We start from the raw sequence: 17,275 nt of genomic DNA, 5'->3' as shown, positions 1-17,275 counted from the left end.
CGTGATCAGACAAATCTCGTCTCAAAAAGTACCACCGGGGCCGATTGAGAGGCGACCACGTTTACCACTACACCACCGAACCCGGCATTATGTTAGTTTAGTTTAGTAAATTTCATTTTCGGGGACCACAAATCGAACAAAGAACTTAGAATTTCACAGGATTAAACAGCCCATACTGCTTTTTATGTTGTTGTTAATTCATTTATTTCTGGCAGCTTTAGTCTTCTTGGTCATTTGCTGCCCTTGTGCTTTTTCATGATAAATAAATAAATAACTGCCCTTTATTCAACCACCACCGAGTAAAAGAGCACCACCATCGGATCCCTTCTTTAAACCTTTCAAGATTTTGGTAATTGATTACCAAAAGCTGTAGGAAAGCTTTCTGAGCGAAGCCGCTGACGCTGGCGTAGTCGTCGTCGCCGGTCCCTTCACGCATGTCTTCTTCGTATCGTCAAATACCTGTCCCGCGGTCGGACATTTCTTCTCCTGGGACACAAGAACTCCGGCGGTGTAGGCGCACTGGTAGTACGACGACGGACTGCCATCCTTCTTGAACAGTCCCTCGCGAGGACAATTGTAGATGCACTTGCCCAGCTTTGCGTTCAGCGTGGCTCCGATGCCGCAAGAGAACATAACGGGTTGTTTCGGTGCCGTAGCATCATCCGGATTGGCCTTGCAGTAGTAAAAGTACTGCGGATTTCCAAAGTACGTCGTGAAGATTGCGGTGACGCCCGTGCAGTTGGCCACTTGACACCCGGTGAAGCCACGCTGACACAGTTGAACCTTGCTGTTGTAGTTATAACCCGGGTCACACTTGTAGGCATCGCCCGGTGCACCGATGGATTCACAGAAGTAGTAACCGGTGCAGGAGTAAGGATCTGGAAACATTCCCGTTGCGGTGCAGTTGAACACTGGAACAGCAGCTACACATTCCGCCTTGGAGTCCGGATTGACAGAGCAAACTCCACCCTCGTCACTGTTACAGTACGGCATGTCGGTCGGGCAGAGCTGCTTCGGATTATCCGCGTCACTCGCGGCCGCAGTTCAAATCTTGATCTTCTTGCAGCCGACACAGACCGCCAACTGTCCCGCGGCACAGGCCGATGGAGATTCGAACTCATCAATCGCCGCTGTTGCTGCTCTCAGTGTGCCCACCGAAAACAAATCGTCTTGCGCAGAGATCCGACAGGACTGCGATAGTGTGTTAATTGATGTAGAGAATAAGACAAAGATAATAATTGAGCTGTTATCATCATCATAGCTACAGGCAAAAATATCAGGAAATTCAAAGAAAGAGAAACAAACTAAACCAGAACGAGAAAGGCTATAGCCCAGGCAGCGTGGCATTTTTCGTGGGATTTTCGAGGATGCATGATTCTAACTGAATAGGATTCAACACAAATCCAATATTAAAAGGATTTTAGAACGAAGTTCGAATACCACATGCATACCAACATTTTGGTATTGAAAGAGTTATTGTATCAAATTAACAAAGATTGACCTTATGTTTTTTTTTTTTTTGAATTTATCGATTATGACGAAAAAGGCACACAATGTTAAGTAAAATGCATTCTAAAATTTTATTTTTTTCACGTTTAAACCTATTGTTGTCGTAAAGTTAATCGTGTAAAAATATAAATGTTTTTCTGATAATTTTTCAAATGTATCAGCATACTTTTAAGAATGTTGAACATCATTAAAAAAAATTTATGAATCACCTTTATTTTATAAATTTTTTATTTAAAATACCTTTACAATACCAATGTATGGTATTCCGCAATTTCTAAGGTTCATTAAGTGACTTTTTTAAACCAAAATAAAATAGTTGGCTTTAATTTGGAGTAGATTTGCGTTTTTAAGTATGTAAGTAAGAATTAGTATGTCAAAATTTGAAATTTTCTTAAAATTTTCCCAATAACAAAACAATACCAAAATTTGGTAAAATACCACAGATTGGTATTAACTTACACTTTAGACATATTCAAGGGCTCGCGAAAACCAAAATTTGGTATTGATACCATTGAATGGTATTATTTTGCATTTCCCTTGTTATTTACCCATGCTCGGGAACCTAAGGCACTTTCCAGGATCTCTTCGAAAGATCGGCTGCGCTAGGGTCTGATTAGATTAGAGATTAGAACAAGTGGTACATTTATCCAACAAGATTTACCGGTAAATACGATTGGGTTTGAAAAAAAATTAAAAAAAAAAAACCAGAAAACACGCTTTGAATAAGATTTTCCAGGTAAACGTTTGATTCCAAGCTTGAATGTTATTTACCGTCAAGAAGAAGTGTCAAATTCCAAAACAGTATCGAAAAGTATTACATTTCAATACAAATGCTGAAAAGCTGCTGAAAAAAATCTTCTCAACAATCAAACGGATGCTGAAAAGTACTTTTCAGTATTGTTATTTTGGTGATGAAAAGTAGACCGTTTCGTCAGTTGAGAATGTCAGAAAAAGTAAGTAAAAAACGTTCCACCATTTCAGACTGCAAATTATTGAAAACACGTGTTTTCAGAATGTTCAAAAATGGGTCCCTAGTGACAAAGTTTCACGCAAATCGAAGAGGGGTTGGGTATTTTTTTTTTTTGATTTCTTGTGAGTTGGCGGAGAATTACACTGAAATAAAAAAACGTACCAACTTCCATAATTCTAGGAGTTTTGCCTCCTTTTCTTATTAAATAATCCAAAAAACCCAATTACAAAATAAGAAAAGTTGGAAAAATTCCTAGAATTTAGGAATTTGGTACTTTTTTATTTCAGTGTACCCATACGTTCTGCACAAATATGTGATACGGACCTACGACTCAAACTTCAATTTTGGTAAATATGCAATTCTTTCGTCACAGTTTTAGATCAATAATTACTAATTTTCAGATACATTGATAAATAAATAAATAACGATCCTTTATTTTACTACTCTTAAGTGAATTTTATCCACTAGAAACTTGTTTTCTAAACGACTCATTCATCATACTTTTCAAGCAAGTCTTCTTCGTTTCGTCAAACACCTGACCTTCACCGGGACACTTCTTCTCCTTAGCCACAAGTCTTCCGCCGGAAAAGTAGCACTGATAGTACGACGCCGGACTGCCTTCCTTCTTGAACAGTCCCTCGCGAGGACACTTGTAGATGCACTTGTTTTCCTTAACATCGAACGAGGCTCCATCGCCGCACGAAAACATGATTGGTTCCTTTGGAATTGTTTCGTCCGCTCCGGGCTTACAATAGAAGAAGTACTGCGGATTTCCCGGATACTGGGTGAAGATGGCTGTTACGCCGGTGCAGTTGACCGGTTGGCACCCACCAAAGGCACCGAAAGCTCTTTGACACAGTTGAACCTTGCTGTTGTAGTTGTATCCGGTTGGACATTTGTAGGCATCTCCAAGACCACCGACAGTCTCACAGTAGTAGTACCCATCGCAGGAGTACGGATCCGGGAATTTTCCGCTGGCGGTACAGGTGAACTCTGTGGCGGCTGCTGCACACTCTTCAAGTGGGTCCGGAATAGTGGAACAAACTCCACCTTCCTCACTGTTGCAGTGTGGTGTAGCGGCGGGGCAATCCTGCTCTGGATTACCGTCTTCAGTTTCAGCCCCAATGCAAATCTTGATTTTTTTGCAACCGATACAAACCGTCAACTGTCCGGGGGCACAGGGTTTAGGATCATTGAAATACTCGGCCGTTCGTAACTGTCTATGAATGCCCTGCACGAACTCATCACTTAAAATTTGAGCGGTGACTTGACATGTCTGGGAAGAGAATGTTCTAGTTAGTTTTACGACTTTTAATGCAAGATTTTCCCAAAAGTCTTACCAAAACCAGCAGAACTCCAATCGCTCCAACACCAGCCCTCCAGGTCTTCATCTTCTTGTAGTAACTAGTTGACTGGTCATAGCCACTGAATCCAACCTTTATATACAATTACATTCGATCCTCAGTCACCCTAATTGAAAACCAAATTCTCCATCCCTAACTCGGTCATGCAAATAACGAGCAAACAAGCTAACCGTTTAACGGTAGGCTAGCTCGCAAACAAACCCGAAAATTTCCATGAAGTTGCTAATCAATCATAACTCTTCCCATCTGAGAACATACGCACGCGCCGAGTAGACTGATCGGCTAGCCGGCAATAATTGACGTAAGTGCGACAACAAGTGCTGCAAACTATTTGCCATAGATCATGGAGGAGAAAGTGAACGTTTTGAGCGGGGCTTGCAATTTTTATTGAGCGTCTACCGTTGCAATGAGATATGAGATTAGTTAACTATGCAAATTTCGAAAAATGAGACTATTTTGATAATCTCAATGTGTCATTATTTGTTGACTTCATTCAAATTGGAAAAATACTGCTATTTTGGGTTATTTGGATGATTTTCCACTAAGACCAGGTAAAACAAAATCAGGTAAACTAGTAGATCTCTAAAGTAACATCATGATCATCCTCTAATTGGTCTCAGCGAAACAAAGTTATCACATTTGTAGTTGTAATCGTACTAGAAATACCATTAGACATATTTATTGGGTTTTTGAATATTAAATCTGGAAAGGGGTCAAAATCACATTTATAAAAATTTGATAAAATTTCAATTGCCAGGAAAAAAAACTTTCCCTGTTCCCTGTGATGAGAACACTCAATGAGTATCAGGGCCGGCTTTAAAAAGTGGATTCAGTAGCAGTTTTTACTCATCTATTGTCATCATCTTTTAGTGTGAATATTAACATTACAAAGGGTCACCTTCCCTCAGGTGCCATTCCAAGTTCCTGCTTGCGATGATACACTACCATCCCTTTACCTATCAATCGAATCCAGAAGGTAAACGATCGCCAGTTCGACGTTGTCGAGCTATCTTGTCGTACGTCGCTTTTTGACGTTCCGAGAAAAACGCGTTTAAATGTTTGAACTTGAATAAACAAACACAAGCAAGCAATGTAAACGAAAACCAAACACGTGTTGTTTGGTTGACCAATCTTTGCATTGTCCCGAAGTTTGGTTGCCGGGGTCCCGAGTTATGTATAATCACAAATGTTTGCGGTACTCGAGCATGTACGTGTGTCAAACGCGTTTTGACCTGAAATCCTTTTGGTCAGCTGTCGCACGACAAGATTGAAACTTCTTTCATATGAAGAGTGACAATAATGCTCGATATTTTTTCGGTTTTTATTGAATATCTCAGGATTGAATTCGAATTTTGGGTATCTGAGAAGGTGTTAAGGCATTGAGAGCTGCACAAATTTGGCCCAAAATGTACGTGCAATAAAATAGCACGACAACGGCGAGTTGTATTGGTCCGAGCCGGGATTTGCTCGATCCAAAGATCTACCACCCGCTTCTTAAATTTTCTGAAAAGCTTACGAATTCTTCTTCAAGATATAAATAAGAAAATTTTCAAGTGTTTGCTCTAAGTTATTCAGAATTTCCGTCTTTTGGAAATTCTTACCACTACAATTGCTTGTAACAGCAAACCAACTTGTTATGAAGCTTAAACGATCATTCCAAATGTATGCACCATCTCACACCCAACAGTTCAACGAACTAAGCTGATCGTCATTATTGTAAATATTATTCATAGCACCTTTTCAATAGCAAATAACTGCGCAAAATTCGAACTTTATGTGCCAAAACAAGTAAGACTAGATAGATCACACGTTTATACTATATATTTTTCAATACTGTGAACAAGTATAAAAGACACGAAATTCGAAGCTAGAACAACAAGTTCTCATTCAACCATGAATCCTTCAGCACTTCTGCCAATTTTCGTTCTATTTTCCACCACTTTGGTAAGTCTTTTCAAAAGAATCAAATCTGAATTCAATTTAGTGACTTTTTTCCTTCAAGAAATCGTGCCAGGTATGCTGCGCGGTAAAGATCCATACCCCGTGAAAAAATGTGACGGAACGCGATCAACGGCATGTACTGACTGTAGCACGATCAAGATCTGCATCTCTTCGGATGAGACCAAGGACGCGGACAACCCACAGCAGGCTTGTCCGGCTTCAGCTCCACATTGCGCAATGTCTCAGACCGGAGCAGTTTGTCAAAAGTCACCGGACAGCTCCGTAGAGGAATGTTCCGCCGCATCGTCTGACTTCACCTGCACTGGGCCTGGGTTCTACCCGGATTCGAGCTCTTGCCAGCAGTACCATGACTGCAGCGACGCATCAGCTGAACCAGTTACGTACTACTGCCCGGATGGAACACGATTCAGCAGTAAATTTATCGCATGTGAGCAGTACACCGGGTCCTGTCCGAAGGTTTGCAACCAGACCGGTTCGGAGACGATCTTCTCGGCCTTCCCGGGTGACAGCCAGTACTATACGTACTGTCAGTTTGACACCACCCAAACGCCATCCAAGCTGGAGAATGCGTACGTCTTCGCGTGTGGAGAAGAAGCTACATTCGATGCTAAATTGGGCAAATGCGTGTTCAAATGTCCCAAAGTTGGATTGTTTGCCAACACAGCGAATCCAAAGCGGTACTTCTCGTGCATCAGCTTGTCCGGAAAGCTAACTTATTTGGAAATGGCTTGTGGGGCGAAAATGACTTTCGATGCAAAGGCCAAGAAATGTGTTGCAATTATTCCCCCGAAAGAAGGCAATAATGATTAGTGTGAGAATTAATAACATAAATGTGAGAGGTATTTTATCTCACCGTACAACAGTTTTTAATTAACATTGACCCAATCTCACCCCCCAGACCCAATGTCACCCCTGATGACGGTACTTGAGCTACTTAAGATAAAATTGTAAATAAAACAAAAAAAAATATTTCCCTGGTTCTTTACATGCCTCCGTACAGGCTCTCAGAGCATGGTATTTTCATTTTTATTTTGTTTTTTTCAGAAAGATGGAATCTTCCATGCGGTAATCAATTATTAACACAAATTGACTCAAATGGTGTAACAAGTACAATGATCACTAATTTACATACAAAATTCAAAGATTTTGAAATAATTTAAAAAATAACTTCTAGTTGAATCGACCCGGATTCCTATTTATCAGTCTGTGAAGTTCAAGTTCTATTATGCAACGCATACAATTTTTGCAATAATCACCTCAGTAAATATTGTGCAAACCGTTCCAAGAATCAGTGCGTCGCAGTTTGTTCATTAATCTTATCTTTTGTAGGTACATCATACAGCATCCATGACAGGGCTGAAATCTTCGGATGGGCAGAAGAAAAATCTGAATTGTATTCAGCATCATCTTAGTTGATTTTTTTTTTATCAATTCAAATAACTTGTCAATTTTACTCTTTCTTGGAAAACTCAATATTTCAAACTGTCTAATTATTTTTTAAACTCAGTACACCAGTACCGTTCAACCCTGAAGTCACATTTGAAACAAACGGATGCACAAATCTTTTTTATTATGCCTTGCATTCTTATCGCAAAACATGCCACCCGTTGTAATCTGATTTTTTTTTTTGATATTTTTTTTCATATTTTTGATGAAATTCTACAAATAAGGGTAACAAGTCCATTTTAGGACCAATTTTATGTTCAAACAATAAAAACGGAAACACATAGAAGGATAGACTTATTGTTTACACTTCGGCTTCGGTCCTACTACAATGTTTTGCCTGAACGATTTTTTTTTCTAATCTCTTGCAAAAATATTCTCAGAGATGGTCAAGCTTGGATATGACTTCTATAGGTAAAAAAGTCACGTTTATAACAAATTAAAAAATGTAAGTGGCTTTAACTTGAATACGAAATAAGTTTTAGAGGTGCTCCGATTTGAATGAAACTTTCTGCGTTTGTTTGTCTATACTTGATATGAACTCATGCCAGTTACAATACTTCAAACTAACACGTGATTTCCCGTAAATTTTACAGCTACTCATGGTTTGATTTCTCTTGAAAACGGAGCACTTTATAACAAAATCTGTAAAGTACTTTTCGATAGCGAATTCTAATCTACATACAAGATGAGGTAAAAATAATATTATGTATGAGATTTCGATTTTTTTTTCCAAAAATCACTATTTATTCAAAAATTCATAACTCAGCGGTAAATTTTTGACCATACTTCTCCATGGCCCAAAAGTTCCGGGGTTTGGTTCCCTAAAACATATAAAAAATGTCCAAAAACAAAAAGTACAAATTTTGGGATTTGAGCCAAGGGTCCTGATTTTCGGTTCAATGAACAGAAACCACTCACTCATCGCCTATCCATTCGTCGCCTATTCTAACCCGCTAGCATTCATGAGCGAATGATACTCGCAAGCAGCCAGCGAGTGGCCCGAACTGTTCACTCAGCGAACAAATACATCGTGACAATTTTTGCCTACTCCGTCGCTCGACGATACTCACACACTACCATGCTCAGCGAAGAGCCAATCTCACAAAATGCCAGCGCGGCAGTCTTTTTGTCTTCACGCCCTCAGTTTGCCATCAATTTGATATTTTCTTGGTGGAAGTTTCTTTGAATGGTCTCTATAATGTTATGAAATCAAAATAAATTCACAATTTAATTTAACATTGATTTTAGGCAACCCAAATGAATGAGTATAACGCAGCGCATCAGAGAAAAAATGTTTTCAGTTCAGAGTGATCGGTGACGTTCGGCCTGCCTGAGCCGTTCGGAGACTGAGCCGATCAGAGAGAGAAGGAGAGTAGAAGCGAGAGTGTTCGGGAGCGAATGGTGAGAAAGTGACAAACAGTAGGAATTCATCTGGGCAGTATCGCGTCGCCTGCTATTTGTGCTCGCGAATGGAGTGGCTGATTTTGAACAATCAGGACCCTTGATTTGAGCTTTTGTAAAATTCTGAAATTGAAAAATCGCCAAGATTTTTTTCTCGTACACTTATTTTTTCTAAACCACATCAATACCTACAATTTTGCCGATGACACCAAATTGATCAGAAAATTTCTTCAAAAGTTACAGATTTTTGAATATTTACGTACCATTTTTGTATGGACAGCTGACTAAATTGTATGGAGACTTGTGTGGGTGAAACAATGACACAAAATGGCTTCTTTGGTCAAAGTTTGAGCCAAATAAAAATATATAAATACAAATCATTTCCGGTTTTGGTAGAGAATTGCTCATATCTCGACTTTTTTTTGATTAGGTCCTATAAACATATGAAAGACAATAGCTTATAGGACCTTTTCAAAAAAAACTCTGGATATGTCAATATTGAAATCAAAAGTGCCTTCATGTAGGCCTACAGGTTAGTGGTGTAAAAAGTTTGTTATAGAAAAATGCAGAAAGATAATGGGGTTTTTCAAATATGTATTTTAACAGAAATTTGCTAATGCTATGGAAAAAATTCAAATCGATTCCGGATCTTTATGGCACAATGTTTTTTTTAAAAAAATCTTTCGAATGCAACTAAGACAATTAAAATTGATCAAGTTTTGCGATAATGCGAGCAATTTCAAGATATTTAATGTGTTTGGACCTTAAACTTGGATTCCCGTTCAACCCCACTTCCTATTGTAGTAGAGGGCTCATATTTGGCATGAGTTCATACCATATATAAACAAACAAACGACCTCTATAACAAACCGAGCTTTTTTTAAATTTTACATCAGAAAATATCGTGGTTTAAAATTTTGTTTTGACTTTTCTCCACGTTTAAAAAAAAAAGATTTTTTTCGAAAAATTGGCAGCACTGCCAAATGATTTTTGACCAACTTGTCGACGCCGTCGTGCTAACTTGTCGTGCGTCGCTTTTTGACGTTCCGAGAAAAACGCATTTTAATGTTTGACCTTGAAGTTTTGTGTGGTTGATCATTCTGTGCATCATCCTGAAGTTTGGTTGAATTTGGTTGCTGGAGTCCCGTAATTCAAAATGTTTATGATAGTCAAGCTCGTACCTGTGTCAAACGCGTTCTGACCTGGAATCCCTTTAGCCAATTGTCACATTTACATCAATGTTCAGGCTATGTAAAGATACAACGACAAGATTGAAACTTCTTTCATATGAAGGGCGTCAAAAATGCACGGAGTTTTTTCGGTTTTTATTGAATATCTCAGGATTGAAATCGAATTTTGGGGATCTGTGAAGGTCAAAAGGTGAGGCATTGCAAGCTGCACAAAATGGCGTTCTTAACTCAATTTGGCCCAAAATCGACATACGACAAGTTAGCACGACAGAGACGTTGTGCCGTATCTCAAAAGATGCGATTTGCAAAAAGATTGCAGAATTTTTCATAAATAGTTATTAGTGTACAACACTATTTTGTGTTATAAGCAAGGGTCCTGATTGCTCAAAATCAACCACTCCATTCGCGAGCACAAATAGCAGGCGACGCGATACTGCCCTGATGAATTCCTACCGTGTGTCACTCTATCACCATTCGCTCCCGAACACTCTCTTTTCTACTCTTCTCTCTCTCTGATCGGCTCAGTCTCCGAACGGTTCAGACAGGCCGATCGTCTCCGATCACTCTGAACTGAAAACATTTTTTCTCTGATGCGCTGCGTTATACTCATTGATTGGGTTGCCTAAAATCAATGTTATCAATTAAATTGTGCATTTATTTTGATTTCATAACATTATAGACACCATTCAAAGAAACTTCCACCAAGAAAAAATCAAATTGATGGCAAACTGAGGGCGTGAAAACAAAAAGACTGCCGCGCTGGCATTTTGTGAGAGCGGCTCTTCGCTGAGCATGGTAGTGTGTGAGTGTCGTCGAGCGACGGAGTAGGCAAATATTTTCACGATGTATTTGTTCGCTGAGTGAACAGTTCGGGCCACTCGCTGGCTGCTTGCGAGACTCATTCGCTCATGAATGCTAGCGGGTTGGAATAGGCGACAAATGGATAGGCGATGAGTGAGTGGTTTCTGTTCATTGAACCGAAAATCAGGACCCTTGGTTATAAGGCTGGCACAAAGATTTTTTTGGCCATCCATAGTTTTGAAAATATTTACTATCAAACTTAAAAAAATCGATTTTCTCGAAAATTACTACATGCTCATCAACACAAGATAGCACACATAAATACATTAAGGTTTCAAAAAGAATTACAGAAGCAAACACAAATGCATTGTTCTCACAACTTGCTGAAAAAGCGGATTTATACCCAAAATGTAATCTTCAACCCTATTTAGCAACAACATTATCTTTCCCAAAAATTAGATAAAACAATCTCCATTTAAATTCCACACCATTCTGCCATCCATCCCAGTCAGTATCCCACAGTCGGCACCATGTTGGCCAACCTGGTTGCTGCGCTGCTTATCGCGGCACTCTTACCCTCTTCCCCAGTCCAAGCAGAAACATCTGGGACGCTGCTCAACGTATCACGGTCATCGACAGAGCTCGCCACCTCCTCCTCCGCCAGAGCCTTTCCCTCGGAATGCGACGGAAGTGCGTACTACGCAACGTGTTCCAGCTGTAGCGAGCTGATGGTGTGCCTGGGACCGTTCCGGGACGTTCGGTCCTGCGCCGAAAGTGACCCGAGCAAACCGTTTTGCGTGAACGGAGCTTGCACCGGCGAGGCCGTCTTCACCGAGGACTGCCCAGCTCCGGTGATGACCTGCACCGGAAAAGGGTTCTTCCCAGGTGAGTTCAAGAATGATGAGTCAACCTTCCAATACGAAAGGGTTTATTGACCATTCCAGATGCTTACCTGTGTGACCTGTACCACTACTGCCACGCGGAGGGTCAACAGTCGGACGTGTACCAGTGTCCACCGAACTACGTGTTCAACGTCAACACCAACCAGTGCAAGCAGCGAACCAAGGACGCGGACTGTGTTCGGGTTCAGTGTGATCCGAAGAAGATCTTCGTTAGCTACGGTAGCAGCAAGAGCCACTACGCGTTCTGCAGCTCGGACGGGGTTGTGATGCTCAAGTGTCCCGCGGGGGCGAACTTTGATGGGTTCCTGAGTTGTGTGTTCCAGTGTACCAAGGAGGGCAACTATGTGGACGATAGTGATCCGAGCAAGTTCTACCAGTGTTACACGAATTCGGCGAAGAAGCTGACGGCGATCGCGAGGGAGTGCAGCGGTGGGAAGGTGTTTAGCGAAAAGGAGGGATTCTGTGTGAAACCTGATGAAGATTAAATCACTTGGAAATGATTTTTTGAGATTATGTTTTATTTTAAGTCATATTTGATGTTTGCGGTTGGGATATAAAATAAATCAATTCAAGCAGAGTATTTTTACTGGGAGTGTAAGCATTTTAAAAAAAATTAACGGTGGGACCAATTCAAAACTAGCTATTAACCCTCTACAACCCAACCCCGCCTCTAGAAAAAAAAAATCCATTTTCAACCAATTTTTGATCTTTAAAAAGTATTGGAAAGAAAAACTTTTAAAATTTTAGATAATTTTTGGGTTGGAAGTTTGACTTGTTGTTTGTGACTTTGCCAATGTTTTTAAAAAATGTCATTTTATTAAGGGTCAATTTTGGTTGTTTTTAAACAAATTAAATGATAATGGTGCCATTCTAGAACAAAAAAATATAAAAACAAGCAAAAAATTAAAAAAGTTACTGTGAAAACATGCAAAAATTAGAAAGGCAAAATGTAATAATAGAAGGTAGTAGAATAGGCCAAATCCTATCAAAAATATTCCAAAAATAAAACAAGAAAAACATAAAACAAGAGAAGTAAAGTTTTTCGTAGAACAAAGGTTGCTCAAAATGACCTTCTGAACACGGGAAAAATGATTTTTTTCGAAAACAACAATTTGGGCATGACAAATCGAATTTTGGCAACGAGTTGGCTACTGAAATTACATTTGAATTGGATTATTGAGTGAAACGTTTGTTTCCCCGGTTTAGTTTGGCGTCTGTGTGTTTGGTCAACTTAAAAGACAAAACAGTGTCGAAAAGTAATACGTTTCGATACATGTGCTAAAATATTAAACAGCACTCAAATGACAAAATTTACTACACTGCCCATGTTCGCATAAATGTCCCATATTCAAAAACAGCAAGCTGAGAAAAATGCATTTCAAGTTTGTCCTACACATAAGGCTACGTGTTAAGTTTTCATGGAAAAACTGGATTTCCTCCTGATTTCTAGAACAAAGTACTGGATGCTATAGGCTTTTCGGAAAGAGCACACGATTTTGAACGAAACTGCATCATTAACTCAAAAGTGATGAAAATGCATATGAGCAACTCTCTACGAAATCGGCCGATTTCGACCATTTTTATTTTTTATATTTTTTGATTTGGCTCAAACTTTGTGGGAGCCTTCCCTATGACCAAATAAGGTATTTTGTGACATTGGTTCACCTATACAAGTCTCCATACAATTTTGGCTGCTGTCCATACAAAAATGGTACGTACATATTCAAACAGCTGAAACTTTTGAGTGAATTTTCTGATCAATTTGGTGTCTTCGGCAAAGTTGTAGATATTGTTGAGGACTATTGAGAAAAAAATAGGTACACGGAAAAAAATTGCAGATTTTTTAATCAACTTTTTTTACACAAAAACTCAATTTCCCAAAATACGTATTTTTTGATTTTCGAGATTTTTTGATATGTTTTAGAGGACAAAAATCCCCAACTTTTGAGCCATAGAGATGAAAAATTGTAATTTTTGGAAAAAATAGAAATTTCATGCAAAAACAAAAAAAACAAGAACAAGAAAACATCAATTTTCGTGTTTCTTTTTCTTAAAGCGGTTGGATCTTAGCAACCATAGGTCCATTCTTCAATGTCTTTTAGACAATTTTATAGCAAATTTTCTGAACTTTTCAAAAATATTTTTTTTAGATATTGTCACTCATGGTTACTATTTTTAAAAATCGAAAAACTGCAAATATTTCGCTAAAATCAAACTTTCGTTGGCTATATCTTGAAAACGGAGCTCTTTATCAAAAAATCGGTAAAGTACTTTTCGATTGCAAATTCAATTTTGCATTAAAAAAATAACGTCAAGTTTGTTTTTGCATGAAATTTCGATTTTTTCCAAAAATCAGTATTTTTTCAAAAATTCATAACTCTGTGGCAGCTTTTTTGACCATGTTTCTCTATGGCTCAAAAGTTGCGGATTTTTGTCCCCTAAAACATATCAAAAAATCTCGAAAATAAAAAAAATAAGTATTTTGGGAAATCGAGTTTTAGTTAAAAAAAGTTAATTAAATATCTGCATTTTTTCCGTGTACCTATTTTTTTTTTTTCAATAGTCCTCAACAATACCTACAACTTTGCCGAAGATACCAAATTGATCAGAAAATTCACTCAAAAGTTGCAGTTGTTTGAATATGTACGTACCATTTTTGTATGGACAGCAGCCAAAATTGTATGGAGACTTGTATGGGTGAACCAATGACACAAAATAGCTTATTTGGTCATAGGGAAGGCCCCCACAAAGTTTGAGCCAAATAAAAAAATACAAATAAAATCCATATCCGGTTTTGGTAGAGAATTGCTCATATAGGACATTTATGCGATCAGGGGCAGTACAGCACTGTTGAAATTTTTTTGAAAAAAATATGGTGCACGTGTTGCTGGGGACACCAAAGTTCATAGTTATCCTCGATCTGAGCCAAGTCATGACCAAGCTTATTATCTTTGAATAAAATATGTTTAAAGAGTCCGCCTTAGAGCTGGGATACTGTATGGATTTTCAATGTTAAAGAATAACCCATTCATAGAGCTGTTCTATTGAAAAACATATTGAATTTTTTTAGTTTAACTTATTTTGAATCATAAAATGAGGTTTTTGAACTTTTAAACGTATTTATATTTCAGATTTTCATTTAAACGCAAACCTTTGTCGCACCATCATAAACTAGCTCTTCTTCGCAAACTTCAGCTACTCCATCCTCCCCGGCAGCCGCACACTCGTAGTAAACTTTAGAGTTCGATACCATTGCGAATCGACCTTGGTCGGGACATTTGAACACGCAAGTTTTTCCGTTGAACTCCGTTTCCGCTGGACACTGGTACACTCTGATGTCGTAGGTCGAAATACCCATCGGGTTGCAGAATGCAAAGTACTTCTTGCTATTACCAAAGGGCGTCAGAGCCGTTTTCTGCCTGCAATCTAGCTTTATGCAGTCCTCGTCGGTTTGCTTCTTCTTGCAGAACGTGGTTTCCGGGTTGAAAACGTACCCGGACGGACACTGGTATACGTCCGACATACTGTACGGACCCTCGCAGGAGTGGTAAATGGAACATGTTTTGGGATCTAAATGAAATGGAAGTTGTTTCTTTTTTCAAGAATGATTTCAAGCAGAACTCTTACCTGGAAACCATCCTTCAGAGGTGCAGTAAATTTGAGTTGGCCAGCACATCTGGCTGAACACGGGTTCTGCCGAGCATTCCCCGTTGTTGCAGAACGGTTTATCCGGATTCGACATGCTGCAGGATCGGTACTCGGTCGATGGTCCAAGGCACACCTGCACGTCATAACACGATCCCATTCCGCAGTTGGTGTAGTATCGATGGCCGTCGCACATGCCCGTCGACAGCGATGCCGGTTGCATGCCCAGCAGGGTTCGGTTAACGAACGATCCGGGGACATCGGCCCGAACCAAGGACAGCTGGACCAACACGGCTAGGACCAGCAGCTTCATTTTGATTCCGTTCACTGAAGTTGGTTACTATCTGACGAGGTTTTTATATCTGAGATGATTGTGGTAAAATTTGGTTGGAGTTTACATTGTTCAGAGGTAAACAGATGAAATTTTCAACCAGATAAAACTAATCTGCAGAAACATCCTTCATATCACACCGAGTAAAGTGATGCTAAACAGTACCTGAAGATATTTCAAGTGTTGATTGAGATGATTTTTGTAAACGAAAACATAAAATGCATAGCTGATTGTTTGTTTTGCCAAAAGGAAGGTCAGATAAGATTAGCCTAGAAGAGCTGTTGAAATAACACAGCAACTCAAGTGATTTAGAGCAACTTTAGTGTAACATTAAGTTCGTTTTGGAATTTGGGACTGTTTTTACATGTTTCCGTGTAAAGGTGATGAAAAACAAATTAGGAAATCTTCTAATCAAAAAATGAAAATGCAGGGATAACCATGAAAAAATATAAATAATTTATCCACACGGTGCAATTCCATGTGATATGTCATTTTTTCAAAACGATCCAAGAAAATATTTTTTAAAGTCTTGACAAAGTCGAGTCCTTCATATTTTATCAAAGTTGGGGGCATCTTGTTTTGATACATTTACCGTGATCCAAGTGTTTGATGAAAAAAAAAGTTCAATTTATTCGATGTCAGTGATCCTTCGTGTGGGTGTACGGAAGATGTTTTCTTTGCTGCGAATTTCGTCTGTTCCATCATTTCAGCAGCGCTATCTTCAGCAAACAATTATCCCACCCTTATATGCTATAAAAGATCCTGTCAACGCTTAACATTCTCAGTTTGTTCCGTCAAGATGTTCATGAAACTGCTGCTTCTTGCGATCGTCCTGGTTGGGTTCGCCCAAGCTGACGTTCCCGGAACGTTGGTGTCCTCAGCAAAGGCCGGTGCCAGACGATCGCTCGCCAGAAGCACGCAACAGTGCGATGGAGTGAACTTTCTTCCTCCCAGTTGTGATAGTTGCACCTCGATCCAAGCCTGCATGGGTCCGGTTGGAACCGTGTACCGGGATTGCGAACTTTTGAATCCAGAAAAGCCGTTCTGTAACAATGGTGAATGTTCTGCAACACCATCACTCGGGGATCACTGTATTCCGAATCAAATTCATTGTCTTGGGTCTGGATATTATCCAGGTAAGTTACGATGTGATTTTTGATAAGATCAACTTAATGTAACGATTATCTTTGAACAGATGCGTTGGCATGTAACCTGTACCACTACTGCGACGCTGCCAACCTACCTTCCGATGTTTACCGATGCCCCGACGGATTCGTCTTCAACCCGGAAACAACTCTGTGCAAGCTCAAGAAATCCGATGCCGACTGTATGAAGATTTCCTGCAACAAAAATGAAATTTTGTCTCCGTATGGCACCAGCAAGCAGTTCTTTGGATTTTGCATGATCTTTGATTACATCGTGCCATCGATGATCCGGGTTGGAAAGTGTTCCCCGGGAACCGAGTTCGATGGTCACAAGTGCGTCTACAAGTGTACCGCTGCGGGACGATTCCCGGACAGCGAAGACCCGACGGTGTTTTACGAGTGCTGGGAAAACGGAAGTGGGTTCGAGTCTGGCTCAAGCATATGCAACTCGGGTAAAACGTTTGACGCTGAGACGGGGGTTTGTAAAATGTAGGCGTTAAAATTATGGAATAAATTGATTTATATATTATGATGAAATAAAAATATTGAAGTTATCACTATGTTTAATATTCCAATCAAATTAAATCAAACAGTCACCACTTTTACTTG

General features: G+C 39.5%; 6 protein-coding genes across 6 annotated transcripts; 3 read left to right on the top strand and 3 right to left on the bottom strand.

Annotated features, from left to right (window-relative positions):
* Positions 1–357: 357 nt before the first annotated feature.
* LOC120417277 (uncharacterized) lies at positions 358–993 on the bottom strand. Its single transcript, XM_039579229.1, has one exon. It carries the CDS (start codon positions 991–993, stop codon positions 358–360), a length of 636 nt encoding a protein of 211 aa, XP_039435163.1.
* A 51-nt stretch (positions 994–1,044) lies between these two features.
* On the bottom strand, positions 1,045–4,196 carry LOC120417276 (uncharacterized). Its single transcript, XM_052707048.1, has 3 exons — positions 3,820–4,196; positions 2,952–3,755; positions 1,045–1,191 (listed from the first exon to the last, which is right to left on the bottom strand). The coding sequence occupies exons 1-3, from the start codon at positions 3,868–3,870 to the stop codon at positions 1,045–1,047; spliced, it is 1,002 nt and encodes a 333-aa protein (XP_052563008.1). The 5' UTR covers positions 3,871–4,196.
* Positions 4,197–5,746: 1,550 nt separating this feature from the next.
* On the top strand, positions 5,747–6,615 carry LOC128092699 (uncharacterized). The gene is made up of 2 exons (XM_052707047.1): positions 5,747–5,787; positions 5,846–6,615. Exon 2 carries the CDS (start codon positions 5,860–5,862, stop codon positions 6,613–6,615), a length of 756 nt encoding a protein of 251 aa, XP_052563007.1. The 5' UTR covers positions 5,747–5,787; positions 5,846–5,859.
* A 4,519-nt stretch (positions 6,616–11,134) lies between these two features.
* Positions 11,135–12,125, top strand: LOC120417232 (uncharacterized). The gene is made up of 2 exons (XM_039579194.2): positions 11,135–11,528; positions 11,588–12,125. The coding sequence occupies exons 1-2, from the start codon at positions 11,174–11,176 to the stop codon at positions 12,028–12,030; spliced, it is 798 nt and encodes a 265-aa protein (XP_039435128.1). The 5' UTR covers positions 11,135–11,173; the 3' UTR covers positions 12,031–12,125.
* Positions 12,126–14,663: 2,538 nt separating this feature from the next.
* LOC128092803 (uncharacterized) lies at positions 14,664–15,503 on the bottom strand. The gene is made up of 2 exons (XM_052707515.1): positions 15,173–15,503; positions 14,664–15,115 (listed from the first exon to the last, which is right to left on the bottom strand). The coding sequence occupies exons 1-2, from the start codon at positions 15,501–15,503 to the stop codon at positions 14,685–14,687; spliced, it is 762 nt and encodes a 253-aa protein (XP_052563475.1). The 3' UTR covers positions 14,664–14,684.
* A 789-nt stretch (positions 15,504–16,292) lies between these two features.
* On the top strand, positions 16,293–17,226 carry LOC128092802 (uncharacterized). The gene is made up of 2 exons (XM_052707514.1): positions 16,293–16,657; positions 16,717–17,226. Exons 1-2 carry the CDS (start codon positions 16,321–16,323, stop codon positions 17,157–17,159), a joined length of 780 nt encoding a protein of 259 aa, XP_052563474.1. The 5' UTR covers positions 16,293–16,320; the 3' UTR covers positions 17,160–17,226.
* Positions 17,227–17,275: the final 49 nt, after the last annotated feature.

This window comes from Culex pipiens, chromosome 2 (genome assembly GCF_016801865.2).
Source record: "Culex pipiens pallens isolate TS chromosome 2, TS_CPP_V2, whole genome shotgun sequence".
Lineage (NCBI taxonomy): Eukaryota > Metazoa > Arthropoda > Insecta > Diptera > Culicidae > Culex > Culex pipiens.
Note: the sequence above shows the minus strand (reverse complement) of the source record. Positions and strands in the feature narration are given on the sequence as shown.

Bases quoted from the DNA above. Each gene is read 5' to 3' on its own strand.
- LOC128092802 (XM_052707514.1), top strand. From the start codon at position 16,321: ATGTTCATGAAACTGCTGCTTCTTGCGATCGTCCTGGTTGGGTTCGCC. The intron at 16,658-16,716 runs GTAAGTTACGAT...ATCTTTGAACAG, and splicing joins TGGGTCTGGATATTATCCAG to ATGCGTTGGCATGTAACCTG.
- LOC120417232 (XM_039579194.2), top strand. From the start codon at position 11,174: ATGTTGGCCAACCTGGTTGCTGCGCTGCTTATCGCGGCACTCTTACCC. The intron at 11,529-11,587 runs GTGAGTTCAAGA...TGACCATTCCAG, and splicing joins CGGAAAAGGGTTCTTCCCAG to ATGCTTACCTGTGTGACCTG.
- LOC128092699 (XM_052707047.1), top strand. From the start codon at position 5,860: ATGCTGCGCGGTAAAGATCCATACCCCGTGAAAAAATGTGACGGAACG.
- LOC120417277 (XM_039579229.1), bottom strand. From the start codon at position 993: ATGCCGTACTGTAACAGTGACGAGGGTGGAGTTTGCTCTGTCAATCCG.
- LOC120417276 (XM_052707048.1), bottom strand. From the start codon at position 3,870: ATGAAGACCTGGAGGGCTGGTGTTGGAGCGATTGGAGTTCTGCTGGTT. The intron at 3,756-3,819 runs GTAAGACTTTTG...TTCTCTTCCCAG, and splicing joins TTGGAGTTCTGCTGGTTTTG to ACATGTCAAGTCACCGCTCA. The intron at 1,192-2,951 runs GTTTCTAGTGGA...ACACTATCGCAG, and splicing joins ATGAGTCGTTTAGAAAACAA to TCCTGTCGGATCTCTGCGCA.
- LOC128092803 (XM_052707515.1), bottom strand. From the start codon at position 15,503: ATGAAGCTGCTGGTCCTAGCCGTGTTGGTCCAGCTGTCCTTGGTTCGG. The intron at 15,116-15,172 runs GTAAGAGTTCTG...CATTTCATTTAG, and splicing joins CTCTGAAGGATGGTTTCCAG to ATCCCAAAACATGTTCCATT.